Here is a 14,543-nt window from a genome sequence, read left to right on the forward strand (position 1 = left end):
AAACCTAGCCAAACTCGCTGCGATCAAATCAATTCTGGCTGACAGGGACCCTGCAGGACAGAGGAGACTGCCCCAGTGGGGCTCTGAGACGAGTTTTTGCAGGAGTGGAAAGCCTCATGCTTCTCCCACAGAGAGTCCAACTGTGGGTTCTCAGGCTGACTTTGCAGGTAGCAGCCCAACTCCCTACCCAGTGCGCTACCAGGGCCCCTGTGTAAAGTCCCAGGGACGGCCAAACGAACAGACGGATGGGTCTCAGGAGAAGGACAGCCAGAATGTTCTTTAGAAGCAAGGATGCTAAGATTTCGTCTCACATACTTGGGATATGTTGTCCGGAGAGACGAGTGCTTGGAAAAGACCTCATGCTTGGTAAAGTAGAAGGGCAGAAATAGAGAAGAGCCTTGATCAGCTGGATGGACACAGTGGCTGCGGCCATGCGCTCACACAGAATAATTGCGAGGCTGCCACAGCGCTGGACGGTGTTCCGTTCTGTTGCACAGTAAGTTGCTGTGTGTGGGAGCTAACCTGATAGCATCTAACCTAACAAAAGGGAACCCTGGCCGCCTAGCAGGTTGATTACGCATTGGGGTACTAGCCAAAGGTTAGCAGTTCAAAACCACCAGTTCCTCCCTGGAAGAAAAATGAGGCTTTCTACTCGTATAGTCTCAGAAACTCAAGGGGGCGGTTCGATCCTGTCCTAGAGAGTCATGAGTCGGAATTGACCCCGGTGGCAGTGAGTTTGGTTTTTTGAGTAAAGGAACAGCCACAGTTTTTTAATTTATGAAGGATTCTAACTGTATGGCAAGGCTTCAACAAAGAAGAGCAGGGGACACGAAGCCCCGGTGCAAGACGAGCATCACTCCAGGAACCACTTTGTTTCATTCAGACTGCCAACAACGTGATTTTCTCCCCAGTTATCAAATTTTTAAGCCAACCCTAGCTTATTCTATAAATCTGCTCGCATGCACTTCTAAAGTTCTGTGGTATGATTTACTATCTTCCTGTGTCCTCGGAATTTCTTGTTATATGTAGACTCTGGTAAAATTCAGGTTTTTCTCTGTCATATGTTCTTTTTCATGAGCTGGCACACAAGGTTTGATTATCTCTTACATTGTTAGCCATCAATATTCAATGCCTAGATCTATTAGTTCATCCAGGACTATAAAAAAGCGATTCCTTCCTTGCATATTTATTATCTGGAATTCTTCTGTAAATGAGTAACTTTCTCTTATCTGCCCGGCAGTATAGTTTGCATAGGAAAACAATAGTAAATGTTAGCTTCTTTTACTGGATTTCTACGTCTTCACAATAGTGAGTTGTTTCCCTAGTATCCTCCTTTAATACATAATGGCTTTGTTTTACAGACCTATCATTATGATATAAAGGTTGATGTGTTTCAATCCATTACAGTTACTTTTACTGTTAATGCTCAAAATAACCCATTTTTGACAAGAGGGGTTCCCTCAAACTGTGTTCTGAGTCATTGTCACCCGGTCCTAGTGGACTTTGAAGTTACCAGTCCTTGTTCACAGCCTTCCCCTTCTCCCATTGACTTCTTCATCTTGCTCTAGATCATTTATTTCTCAGAAGACTACAGCCAGATGCTACAAGCAGCCTCAATTTATGATTTGTCTTGTGTCTACCTCATAGATTGTTAAAATTATTTAGTGAATCAATCACTGTAAAGCAGTTGGACTAGTATCTGGCATAAAATATTGCGCTATAAGCATTTGTTCAATAAGCAATATTTCTCTTGTGTCACTCGCCTCCGTGCCTTTCATCACTCCACCCTTTTCTCCTTCTCCTCTATCTCAGAGCACAATTTCCCTTCCCAGACCATTCTGTAAGTGTTCCATTCCCTCAACTCGCGGAATAGACTCTGCCTAGTTCCACAGCAGAAGCATTTATTTAGGGACAATGCAAACTCTCCCCTCGCAGACCCCGACAAGCCCTCCAAACACCCGTGGCAATCAGTAGGCACAGCGTCCTCATTTGGAACATCTCTGCTGATCCCTGGTAAGTTACCACCATGACTAGTCCCTGTGTGTGAGAGCCAGGAACACTGACTTCAACTGTTGTAATACAATAATTAGCCCCCTGGATCAAAGACAATCTAACCGAGAGGAATTCCTGGAACCCAAATGAAGGATGAACATGATAGAGGGACAAGAGGAAAGTAAAAAGAAATAGAGGAAAGAACTAGGAGGGAAAGGAAATTTATAGAGGTGTAAATACAAGCATATACAGATGTAAATATATTCATAGATGATGAGAGGGAAACATCTATGTACATATATTTATAGGTTTAGTATTAAGGAAATAGTGGGCCCCTACTCAAGTACTCCCTCAACACAAGAACACTTCATTCTAACAATTCGGCAGTCTGAGATGCTCACCTTCCTGGCATGATTGCTGAAGACAATGGGTGCATAAGCAAATGTGGTAAAGAAAGCTGATGGTGCTTGGCTATCAAAAGATATAGAGTCTGGGGTCTTAAAGGCTTGAAGATAAATAAGCAGCCATTTAACTGAGAAACAACAAAGTCCACATGGAAGAAGCGCACCAGCCTGTGTGATCACGACACGTTGAAGGAATCAGGTATCAGGCATCAAAGACCAAAAAAAATCATAGCATTGTGAATAAGGGGGAGTGCAGAGTGGGGATGCAAGGCCCATCTGTGGGCAATTGGACATCCGCTTGCAGAAGGATCGTGGGGAGGAGACAAACCAGTCAGGGTCCAGTGTAGCAATGATGAAACATACAACTTTCTTCTAGTTCTTGTATGCATCCTCCTCCCCAGTATCATGATCCCAGTTCTACCTTACAAATCCTGCTGACCCGGAGGATGTACACTGGTACAGATAGGAACTGGAAACACAGGGAATCCAGGAGAGATGAACCCCTCAGGACCAGTGGTGAGAGTGGCAATATCAGGAGGGTGGAGGGAAGGGGAGGGAGAAAGGGGGAACCGATTATAAGATCTACATATAACCTCCTCCCTGGGGGATGGACAGCAGAGAATTGGGTGAAGGGAGATGTTGGACGGTGTAAGATATGACAAAAATAATAATAATTTATAAATTATCAAGGGGAAAAATGAGCGAATACATAACGGATGTATGTGTGAATTGTGATAAGAGTTGTACAAGCCCCCAATAAAATGATTTAGTTTCAAAATAAAGATAACTAGCCCCCATTTTCCTTCTACTCCAAGGTATTTGAAGACCTGCTGGCATGCATGGCTGCTCAGACCCAGGCCCTGCGTGTAGAGCTATGTTCTTTCTGTTGACTGGTCACTTCTGCAGTTGCTCATTGTGGCCTAGGCCTGGAATGCTGGGAGACTCTGGGCACTCAAAATAGCCAGAACGAATAGGTTACAGCCAGATCAAAGAAAAAATAGAAACCAAAGCTTCACCCGAGGCAAAATCTAAAATAAAGGTGGCAAAGTACTGCCTTCAACGATTTCTTAGCCCCAAAGTCCCAGTTTGGGTAAAATCCACTTAGGCCCGTCTCAGACGCCCCCTCTTGCTCTTGAGAATACTGGAATGTTGGGAGGTTTAACTGTCATCGTGTCCTCCCTACATGGCTTGGGAAGAAAAATCAGGAGCACAGCAAACGAGGGAACCAGTTGCCAAATTTTGAGACAGATTTATTCCCACTTCTGTGTCCCCTGCTAACCCTAATCCTGACTCTCTCTCATCACCGGCTGCAGAAAGGAACGGAAATCCCTGGGCTCCAAATGGCATCTGGAGGAACAAAGATAAGCCCCAAGAATGCCCATCTGTCTGCCAAGCGCCCATTGCTGAAGGAGGAGGAGGAGACAGAGGAGTACTGTACCCCTGGAGCCTTCGAGCTGGAGCGTCTCTTCTGGAAGGGCAGTCCCCAGTACACCCATGTCAACGAGGTCTGGCCTAAGCTCTACATTGGTGATGAGTAAGTGCCACGCCAAGCCTCCCCTTGGGCCTCACCCAGGAGAGGACAGCCACTGGCTCTCAGGTTCTGATTCTCATTGCTCTTTAGGTGGCAGTTTTGTAAACTGGTTGTTCTCTAAGAACTCTATCAGTTAGGGCTGGTTTTATTTTCGTATTATATAAAAGTCAGAAAAGGGATTTAATAAGATAATGGCTTACTCCTCTCTCCCATAAAAGAAATCCAGAGGATTTTGCTGAGTTAAATTAGTTGATCACAAAAGGACACATATTGTGTGAGATTACTATTATAAAAAGTCAATAGAAGGCTTTCCCACTAAAAGAAATAGTCTTTGATGGTTTCCAGTGTGAGGAGGGAAAGGAGGGGAAGTGGCTGGCTAAGGCAGACATATATTAACTTAGATGAGAGGGAAGGCAATGTTTTATAAGAGGGAGGTTGGCAAAAAAATAATGGAGGCGAGGAAGGAGACGGGGAGGAGTATGAGAGTTAAGGCAGTAGAGGTAAGCACTGCTATAATCACACTCCTGTAGTAACTGTGAACTACAAGTAGACGCAGGATAGGCACACTGGCTGAGCAGCTGTGGCAGGAAGAGGGGGAGTATACTGGCAAATTAGATATAGGTTTGACAGAAGATATTTCTACATACGTATTTTCACTTAAGCTGCAAATATATAGATGTGGTGGAGCATTCAAGGATCCACGTTACAAAGACTTCTTAGAAATTTTGTATGACTTTCTATATATGAAGTCCAGAAAAGATAACTCTACAGAAGCAGTAACTGGATTAATAATTATCAGGAGCATGACGGGCAAGACTGGGGGGAAATGTGACACTGGCGATGAATATGAGAAGAAAGTGTTCTGAAATGGATAAGGGCGGTACTTGTAATATGACCACAACTATTCTTTTTTAAAAAAATCATTTTATTGGGGGCTGATACAACCTTTTCACAATCCGTATATCCATCCATTGTGTCAAGCACATTTGTACATTTGTTGACATCATCATTCTCAAAATATTTGCTTTCTATTTGAACCATTGGGATCAGCTCCTCATTTTTCCCCTCCCTCCCACCCCCTCTCCTTCATGAACTTTGATAATTTAGAAATTATTATTATTTTGTCATGTCTTACACTGTCCAATATCTCCCTTCATCCACTTTTCTGTTGTCCGTCCCCCAGGGAGGGGGTTATATGTAGATCCTTGTGATCGGTCCCCCCTTTCTACCCCCACATTCCCCTTCCCCTCTTGGTATCTCTACTCTCACTATTGGTCCTGAGGGGTTTATCTGTCTGGGTTCCCTGTGTTTCCAGCTCTTATCTGTACCAGTGTACATCCTCTGGTATAGCTGGATTTGTAAGGTAGAATTGGGATCATGACAGTGGTGGGAGGAAGCATGAAAGATCTAGAGGAAAGTTGTATGTTTCATCAGTGCTATACTGTACCCTGACTAGCTCGTCTCCTCCCCATGACCCTTCTGTAAGGTGATGTCCAGTTGCCTACAGATGGGCTGTGGGTCTCCACTCTGCACTCCTCCTCATTCACAATGATATGATTTTTTTGGTATTTGATGCCTGATACCTGATCCCATCAACACCTCATGATCACACAGGCTGATGTGCTTCTTCCATGTGGGCTTTGTTGCTTCACAGCTAAATGGCCGCTTGTTTATCTTCAAGTCTTTAAGACTCCAGACGCTATATCTTTTGATAGCTGGGCATCATCAGCTTTCTTCACCACATTTGCTTATGCATCCACTTTGTCTTCAGCAATCATGTCAGGAAGGTGAGCATCATGGAATGCCAGTTTAATAGAACAAAGTGTTCTTGCATTGAGGGAGTACTTGAGTGGAGACCCAACATCCATCTGCTACCTTACTACTAAAACGATAAATATATGTACATAGGTCTATTTCCCCATCATCAGACATAAATATATTTACATATGTACATGCCTGTACTTAGACCTCTATAAATGCCTTTTACCTCCTAGTTCTTTCCTTTATTTCCTTTTACTTTCCTCGTGTCCCACGATCATGTTCAGTCTTCATTTGGGTTTCAGTAATTCCTTTTGGTTACATTACCCTTGAGCAAGCCCTGCCAGGCCTCCTAGATGATTAGCTTCTTCATCTCTCTAAAGAATGTTGTTAGAATCTAGATCAGGATTGCATTACAGGGGGTACCAAAAAATAAAACCCAGAATTTTTTTTCAAATCTATGTATTTAAATTTTTGGTTTTACAAAGCATCTTATCACCTTCAAAATACACTCCATTACGTTTAATAGATTTGTCAAATCTGCGATCCCATTCTTGGAAACATTTTTCACACTCATCTCTTTGGATGGCTGACAGTACCTCCTTCATTTTTTTCTTCATCTCTTCTGCATCGTCAAATCACTATCCTTTCAAGGCCCTCTTCCTTCTTGGAAACAAAAAGAAGTCACACTGAGCGAGGTCAGGTGAGTAAGGTGTGTGGAGCAAGAGAGGCATGCAGTTTTTGCCCCAAACTGGCACACCAAGATGGCTGCGTGAGCGGGTGCGTTGTCATGGTGGCAAAACCAGTCCCCTTTGTGCCACAAATCAGGCCTTTGTTGTTGCACCTGTTAAACTATCTTTTCAGAACCTGCAAATAGAAAACTCGATTAACAATCTGACCTTGTGGAATAAACTCAAAATGCACTATGAGCCAACATTTTCATTTGTTCAGGAAGTTGACGGAAGTTCAGAACGAGGTTTGTCATCAACTGATATTACAATTTCACCTTTCTTGAAATGAGAAAACCATTCATACACTTGAGTTTTTCCCCATAGAACTGTTCTTGTAACCTGTGCTCAACATCACAAGTTTCTGTAGCATTTTTCCTCAGCAGAAAACAAAACCCCACAGCTGTATCCCGTTCTCTTGAATCAGCCATCACAAAAACGAGGCTTGAGCAAAACTGCTTTTACGAAAAAAACTCATTGTGACCAGAGAGAACCTTGGGTGCGCTAACTCAGGGCAAATTGCTTGATGCTCACCTAGTGACTACAAACTCCATTCCACCCAGCACAATTCTGATTTTTTGCAGTGGGTACCCCCTCATATGTCTGTACATCACTTTGGGGGTTATTAGAATTTTCACAGTATTCAGTTTTCTTATCCTTGAGCAAAGTACATTTTCTATTAATGCAAGTCTCTCTTGGTTTATTGTAGTAGTATTTAGCAGTTTTCTTTGCACAAGCCTTTTGTTTCTCTAGTTAGATTTTTACTAGGTATTTCATCTTTTCGGTGACCATTATAAACGATATTGTTTTCCTGATTTCCTTTTCAGAGATCTCTTTCTTCGTATAAAAGAATTCATGAACTTTTTGAAGCCTCTCACATACATGGATAAGTTCAAAAGCACTACTACGAGGCTCCAGTTTACACACAGCCTTATTCCAAACCAAATAAGCTCAACCACGTCTCTGTGGTTTGTGAATGGCTGCAGACTTATTCGCTAAGTAAGACAGTTATCCTAGTCTTTTTATGGAGTCTTAAAAAAAGTAAGGTCCAATCAACACAGTGTTTCTGAGGGGATTGAGTGGCAGCTTCAATTCAGCTCAGAGGTTATCACCACTGGTGTGTGTGTGATTCCAACAGGCTGATGTTTATTAATTTTCTCGAAGAATAATCATAGCACTTACTGGGAAGAAGCTTTAAGAACACTGAGAGCTACATTCGTGAGGGGAAAATGCAGCAGATTTGCACCAAGGAATTTTTCTTCCATTATGAGAATGAGCCTGTTCATTCTTGAGAATAACAAAGCTGTTTGATGAGAACTTCATTTGGAAAATGTGCTCCCTCTACCTTGTAGCCCTGGTCTTGCCGTTTGGCTATGGTGTAAGGTGAAGAGCGCAGAATTCTTTGAAGAAGGGCTAGACAGACGGAAGCACGGCCTTGAGAAGTGCATAGACCGAGATGGAGGAGATGCTGAGAAACCATAACTTCATTTTTTATATTTTAATACAGGTTTCTATGATTTTGTATCAATACTTTAAAAAAACCTACCTTTATATATTATTCGGCACTTTTAATATTTCATAATACAGTTATAACACAATTTATCTATTTATTTCCCAGCTGTTAACATTAGTATATGGGATGGGCAAGAATTCTTACTATTTGTTTTAGTAACAGCTTATTTAGATGTAACTACACACCATGAAATTAACTTTATGAAGGGACAAAATTCAATGGTTTATAGTATACTAATGGAGTTGTGCAAATCAAACATTTTAAAAAATCATTTTATTTGGGGCTCATACAGCTCTTATCAAAATCCATCCATGCATCCATTGTGTCAAGCATATTTGTACATGTGTTGCTATCATAATTTTCAAAATATTTTCTTTCTACTTGAGCCCTTGGTATCAGCTCATTTTCCCCTCTCCTCCATCCTCCCTCCCTCATGAACCCTTGATAACATAATTAATTTTTATTGTTATTTGAATTTCTAGGAGACATACTGTTCTTCCATTAAAAAAATCATTTTATTGGGGACTCTTACAACTCTTATCACAATCCATACATATATTGTACATTTGTTGCCATCTTCATTCTCAAAACATTTTCTTTCTACTTGAACCCTTGGTATCGGCTCCTCATTTTTACCCCTCCCTCTCCCACCCTCCCTCCCTCAGTTACCCTTGATAATTTATAAATTATTATTATTTTGTCATTTCTTACACTATCCAATGTCTCCTTTCACCCACTTTTATGTTGTCCATCCCCCAGGGCGGGGGTTATATGTAGATCATTGTGATCAGTTCCCCCTTTCTACCCTTCCCCACCTGGTATTGCTACCCTCATTATTGGTCCTAAAGGGCTTATCTGTCCTGGATTCCCTGTGTTTCCAGCTCTTATATGTACCCATGTACATCCTCTGGTCTAGCCTGATTTGTAAGGTAGAATTGGGGTCATGATAGTAGGGAGGAGGAAGCATTAAACAACTAGATGAAAGTTGTATGTTTCATTGGTGCTGTACTGCACCCTGACTGGTTTGTCTCTTCCTTGTGGCCTTTCTGTAAGGGGATGTCCAAATTTCTACAGATGAGTTTTGGGTCTCCACTCTGCACTTCCCCTTATTCACACTGATATGATTTTTTGTTCTGGATCTTTGATACCTGATACCATCGACACCTCCTGATCACACAGGCGTGTTTCTTTGATGTGTGCTTTGTTGCTTCTAAGCTAGATGGCTGCTCATTTATGATGATCAGCAAGCAGTCATTCCTAATTTTCTCTCCTCCTCAACCCCTAGCAACCACTAATGTATTTTTATTACTATGAATTTTCCTATTCAGAAAAATGGAGTCATACGATATATATCCTTTTGTATATATCATCTTTCGGATAGCATAATATTTGCAAGGCTCATCCAAGTTCTAGAATGCACCATTTTTGCAATTCTTCTGTAAATCTAAAATTATTTCAAAATAAAAATTTTAATAGTACACATACACTTTGGCCAAAATATCACTTAAAGCATTGTAGTTTAGAGAAATAAAAATATCTATACATAAGAAATAAGTACAATGATATATTTTTTAAAATACTGTAAGGAGTGGAAGGAGTCCTGATAGCATAGTGGGTTATGTGTTGGGCTGCAAACCTCAAGGTTATTAGTTCAAAACCACCAGCTAGTCCATGGGAGAATGATAAGACATTTTAACCCTGTAAAAATTTAGTCTCAGAAACTCACAGGGGCAGTTCTGATCTATATTACAGGGTGGCTGAGTTGGAATTCACTCAACGGCAGTGCGTTTAGAGTTTGGGGTATAAAGTAGGAAAAAGCAACAACAAAAACAAAGAATCGGACATGAATTTCTTGTCTTTAATAATAGTAAATGAAACAAATATTTATGGTTTCTTACTGTAAAAGCAATGCGTGCTCTTTTTATAAGTATCGAATTCTTAGTTCTACTTGAAACAGAGTGGCTAGAGAATCTCTGCGTACGATGAGGTAGCGCTGTGCCTAGAACATAGTCGGCATTCAATGAAGTAAACTCTAGCAGTAAAAAGTGACAACTGTAAAAACAAAACTTTAACCCTAGCCTCCCAAAGCAATTACCCAAGTTTACTAGTGTGATACCATTCCCATTGACAGTCTATGGTCTTTCCTCCTAGACATGCTGTATATTCTTGTTGGTTTGGTAATCAATACATAACTATATTGATTATTCATTTAATCTTTTTTTACATGACATATTTTATAAACATTTCTCCTTGATCTATATTGTATATGATTTCATATACTCAATTATAATAGTTATAATCAAATGGATATAAGACCACTTACCCACCTCTCTACTGTTGAACATTTGCATTCTTTCCATGTTCTCATTTTCATAAATAATACTGCAGTGGACATTTCAATGCATAAAATATTTCTGCATATTTATAATTGTTTCCTTAGCTCTAACCCTAGAAATGGTGAGACAAGGGAAAGGGAAGGGGGGGATTTTAAACTCACAGTGTCTGTCTGTCTGCCTGCTGTTCCCGTGGCCTAAGCTGTTCCAACCTTCGTGTCATCTGTGTCGAGATTCTGCACGTCCTTCAAAGCCCATTCAAGTAATGCCTTTATCAGGAACCCAACTGTCCCTGAGCCCCATCTTGAAAAGTACATTTTTTCTTCTGTTAAGCAAGACTATGGATCACAACTCAGTGTAAAGGAAAGCAAAATCCTCACAACTGGACCAATAGGTAACACCATGGTGAGTGGAGAAAGGGGCAAAGTGGTCAAGGATTTCTTCTTGCCTTGGTCCACAATCAGTGCTCATGGAAGCAGCAGTCAAGAGGTCAAATGACACATCACATTGGGCAGATCTGCTGCCCAGACCTTCTTAAAATGTTGAAAAGCAAGGAGGCTATTTTGAGGACTAAGGTGTGCCTGCTCCCATGGCATTTTCAATCGCCTCGTAGGCAAGTGCAGGCTGGACATGGAATAAGGAAGCCCAAGGCAGAATGGAGGCATTTGATGATGGTGCTGGAGGAGAAGATTGAAAGCACCCACCATGGACTGCCCAAGCAGAAACCCAGTCTGTCTTAGAGAGAAGTGCAGCCAGAATGCTCCTTAGAGGAAAGGATGGATGGTGAGACCTCTCTCACGTGCTTTGGACACGTTGCCAGGAGAGACCTGTCTCTGGAGAAGGACAGCATGGTTAGTAGAGGAACAGGGCAGTGAAAAAGAGGAAGGCCTTTGACAAGATGGTTTACACAGTGGCTGCATTGCTGGGCTCAAACATAAGAACAATTTTGAGGATGGCAAATGACCGGGTAATACTTCATTCTGTTGTACATGAAGTTGCTATGAACCAGAACCAATTAATGGTATCTAACAACAAGAACAACCAAAAGGCTAGCAGTTAGAACCCACCAGCGCTCTGTGGGAGAAAGGGGGGATAGTTCGCTTCCATAGAAACTTACAGTTGTGGGTCTCTATGGGATGCAAATGACTTGGTATCACTCAATGAGTTTTTGTGGCTTAGCTAACGATCCTGAGCACCTGCATAAGAGAGACCATCTAGATTCAAACCTCATTGTATCAGGTCTAGCTCTGTGGCCATGAGGAGGTGTGTGTCTCAGTGTTCTCTTCTTTAAAGATGGTCATTTTATGAGCAAATATGTGTGGATCCATGCAAATTGCTCACCGCGATGCATCAGTGGAAGGAACTGGTGGAGTCGTGGATTCGGCATTGGGCGAACAGCAGCGTCGGCGGTGCAAACCTATCCGTTGCTCCTCAGATGAAAGCTGAGACGTGTGCTCCTGTTAAGAGTACAGTTGCGGACACCCTAAACCCAGGGTCGCTATGCACCACAACTCGCTCGATGGTGGTGGTTTGGGGGGCGTTATTCATAATAATAATAATAATAATAATAATAATAATAATAATAATACTAGCTAAAGTGGATTGAATTCTTAGCACAACTGTGCATTGTTGGCATTAAACCCCACAACCACCCTATGAGGCTTATTATCATTATTGCTCCTGGTTTATAGATGAGCAAACCAACATGGAGGGGGTTCATTCAAGTAGCCAAGTCCCCTTGTTGGGCCCATTGCTAGAAGCTGTGGTAGGCACAAAGAGGTAACCAAGACTCGGGGAACATAATTGACCGGCTTAAGGCCACACCGCTAGTAAGGGGTAGCGTATACATTCAAGCCTAACACAAGAAAAACTTGGTCAGTCCGATAAGCAAGCTAGTCTACACCTGAAAATAAATGTGGCAGAGAACAGAAAGAGAAGCAGGTGGCGGGGCAGAAGGAAGGTGGGGCTTGGATCTTAGCTCTGCCCATTATCAGTTGAGTGACCCTGGGCCAGCTATTTGACCTCTCTTTGCCTTGAGTGACATAACGGGATGCACCTTATAGTCTGGAGATTAAAGGCACAAGTAATGTTAACCCAAACTACAATAAAAAGCTTTAACATTTTGAAATTAAACAAGTAAAATGCTCATTGCCACAGAGTAAACTCCGCAGGTGCTTGGTGTTATCATGGGTGGAGAATGGTTTACAGAAGAGGTAGATTCCAAACGTGACACAGGAAGACGGGTAAGATTTCAACAGAATTGCAGGCAGTAGGAGGCATAAGATGAGAAAGGGGACGGAGATGAGAATAAACAGGGTGCTTTTTCTGGAATGAAGGGTGAGCGGGATGATGTGGTACAAACGACACTTTCTGAAGATAAGAAGTTGACCCCACTTCTACCGCTGTAAGCTTCGTTTTATGTACTGCAACAGCAGATAACCCCAATATTTGGGGAGCGGTGTGTGGGGCGTGAAATATAATCCTACTAGTCATCATCTGTTTAACTCCCACCAAATGCCTGGCTTGTTGTTATGATAGGCCGGGGTTTCTTGTTGTACATAGAGTTGCTATGACGTAAAGCCTAAAAACAATAACACTAACAAACCCCGCCGCGGTGAGTCTGAGCTGTGGGCTCTGTGTAGCCACTACAAGGAAGGACTGGTTGCAGCAGGGCAGTCGAGAGTGCCACAAAAGGGGGGCTGGTGTCAGAACTGGTGAAAGGTTCGAAGGTGGGGTGTGCCTGGCCTCTGCCTCAGTGGAATGAGGCTTGGGCGGGTGCTAATAGTGACTGTCCTCCTTCCCCTTTGTGAAGATGACATTAGAGTCAGATACCACCCCTAAGTCACTGTTGCACCTTTCAGAATTACCGTATATACTCAAATATAAGCCGACCCAAGTATAAGCCGAGGTACCTAATTATTACCTAGGAAACCAGAAAAACTGATTGACTTGAGTATAAGCCTAGGGTGGGAAATGCAGGATGTGAATGAACACAGAGACCAGAGGGGAGAGACGGAGCGCAGCCACAGACACATCCTTACCAGTTCAGCTGCCGGCGTATGTGAATCACTTCTGTGAATTGGAGCCATCCACGTCATAGGATGGCTCTGATTGGTTAGATATGAGTAAACAAACATTCAAAGCCCTGCAGTGTCAGCGGGGCTTTTAATGAACAGCAGAAGAACGGCAATCACCCACGAGATGGTACACCTCGCTGGGGTACCATTGACCCATGTATAAGTCGAACCCCAGTTTTTCAGCACTCTCTTGAATGATGGAGAAGCAAGCATACGCAGAGCTCACCATGTTAGGGGAAGCCCTTGATTGTGCTCTGTACGTGACTATAAATAATCTTGTCAGCAAGAGACCCAGGGATAGCCTGTCACTCTATAGCTGAAAACAGAGAGCAGGTTGATCCCAGACATCTTAGGTTTCTTACTGCACGCGCAGACAGAAGGGAACAGTCCCGTTTCCACCTCTGAGCGGTTTCAGAGGTCAGCCCAATCCAGCAGGTTCAACTAGGTGATAAGAAACAGGCTTTGTGAGAGTCCCAGCAGGAAATTAATCGGCTTTTACAATGACCATAGGACAAGAAGTAGCAAGGGTCATACAAAACAGTTCACATTTCCCCAAGGGAGTGTAGACCATCAATTGAGGCCTTCATTCCTCCAGGGCTTCAGACCAGCGCCCCTAGATTTCGAGCACCACTGTTGATCTAAATGGCCTTGCTTCTCTTTCCTGAGTTAAGCGTACCCCGGAATACTTAACGAGGAGCCCGGCGCCTAGTGGTCACCCACAGCGCTACTAGCTGTCAGGTCAGCAGCTTGAAACCACTGACCGCTCGGCGGAAGAAAGACAGGGTTTTCTGAGAATGATGGTGGCAACAAATGTACAAATGTGCTTGACACAATGGATGGATGGGTGGATTGTGATAAGAATTGTATGAGCCCCCAATAATAAAATGATTTAAAAAATAAAAGACAGGGCTTTCTTCTCTCTCTTCTCCTGCAAAGAGTGACAGTCTTGGAAATGCACAGGGGTACCTACACCCTGTCCTAGAAGGTCACTATGAATCAGCATTGACTCAATGGCAGTGAGTGTGTTTGTGTTTAAAGAATTAGCAAGTTTAATAGGAATTTTATACGATAGGGGATGGAGCTGTTCCACCTGGGTCCCTTTTAATAAACAGTCTTCACAGACTATGTTACTTTTCCAGTATTTGATTAAACAGCAAGCTAACTCTTTCGCTTCCCCCTATCAATAGTGCAGGCTCCCATTTGTGCC

The 14,543-nt window shown here is 42.6% G+C and overlaps 1 protein-coding gene across 1 annotated transcript in view; it reads left to right on the forward strand.

Moving 5' to 3' along the window:
* Positions 1-3,736: 3,736 nt before the first annotated feature.
* DUSP29 (dual specificity phosphatase 29) overlaps positions 3,737-14,543 on the forward strand; it is a 54,787-nt gene continuing 43,980 nt past the window's right edge. Inside the window, exon 1 of the mRNA XM_075534580.1 lies at positions 3,737-3,930. Within this exon, the coding sequence (XP_075390695.1) occupies positions 3,737-3,930 (194 nt within the window). The remainder of the gene's footprint in view (positions 3,931-14,543) is intronic.

This window comes from Tenrec ecaudatus, chromosome 16 (genome assembly GCF_050624435.1).
Source record: "Tenrec ecaudatus isolate mTenEca1 chromosome 16, mTenEca1.hap1, whole genome shotgun sequence".
NCBI lineage: Eukaryota > Metazoa > Chordata > Mammalia > Afrosoricida > Tenrecidae > Tenrec > Tenrec ecaudatus.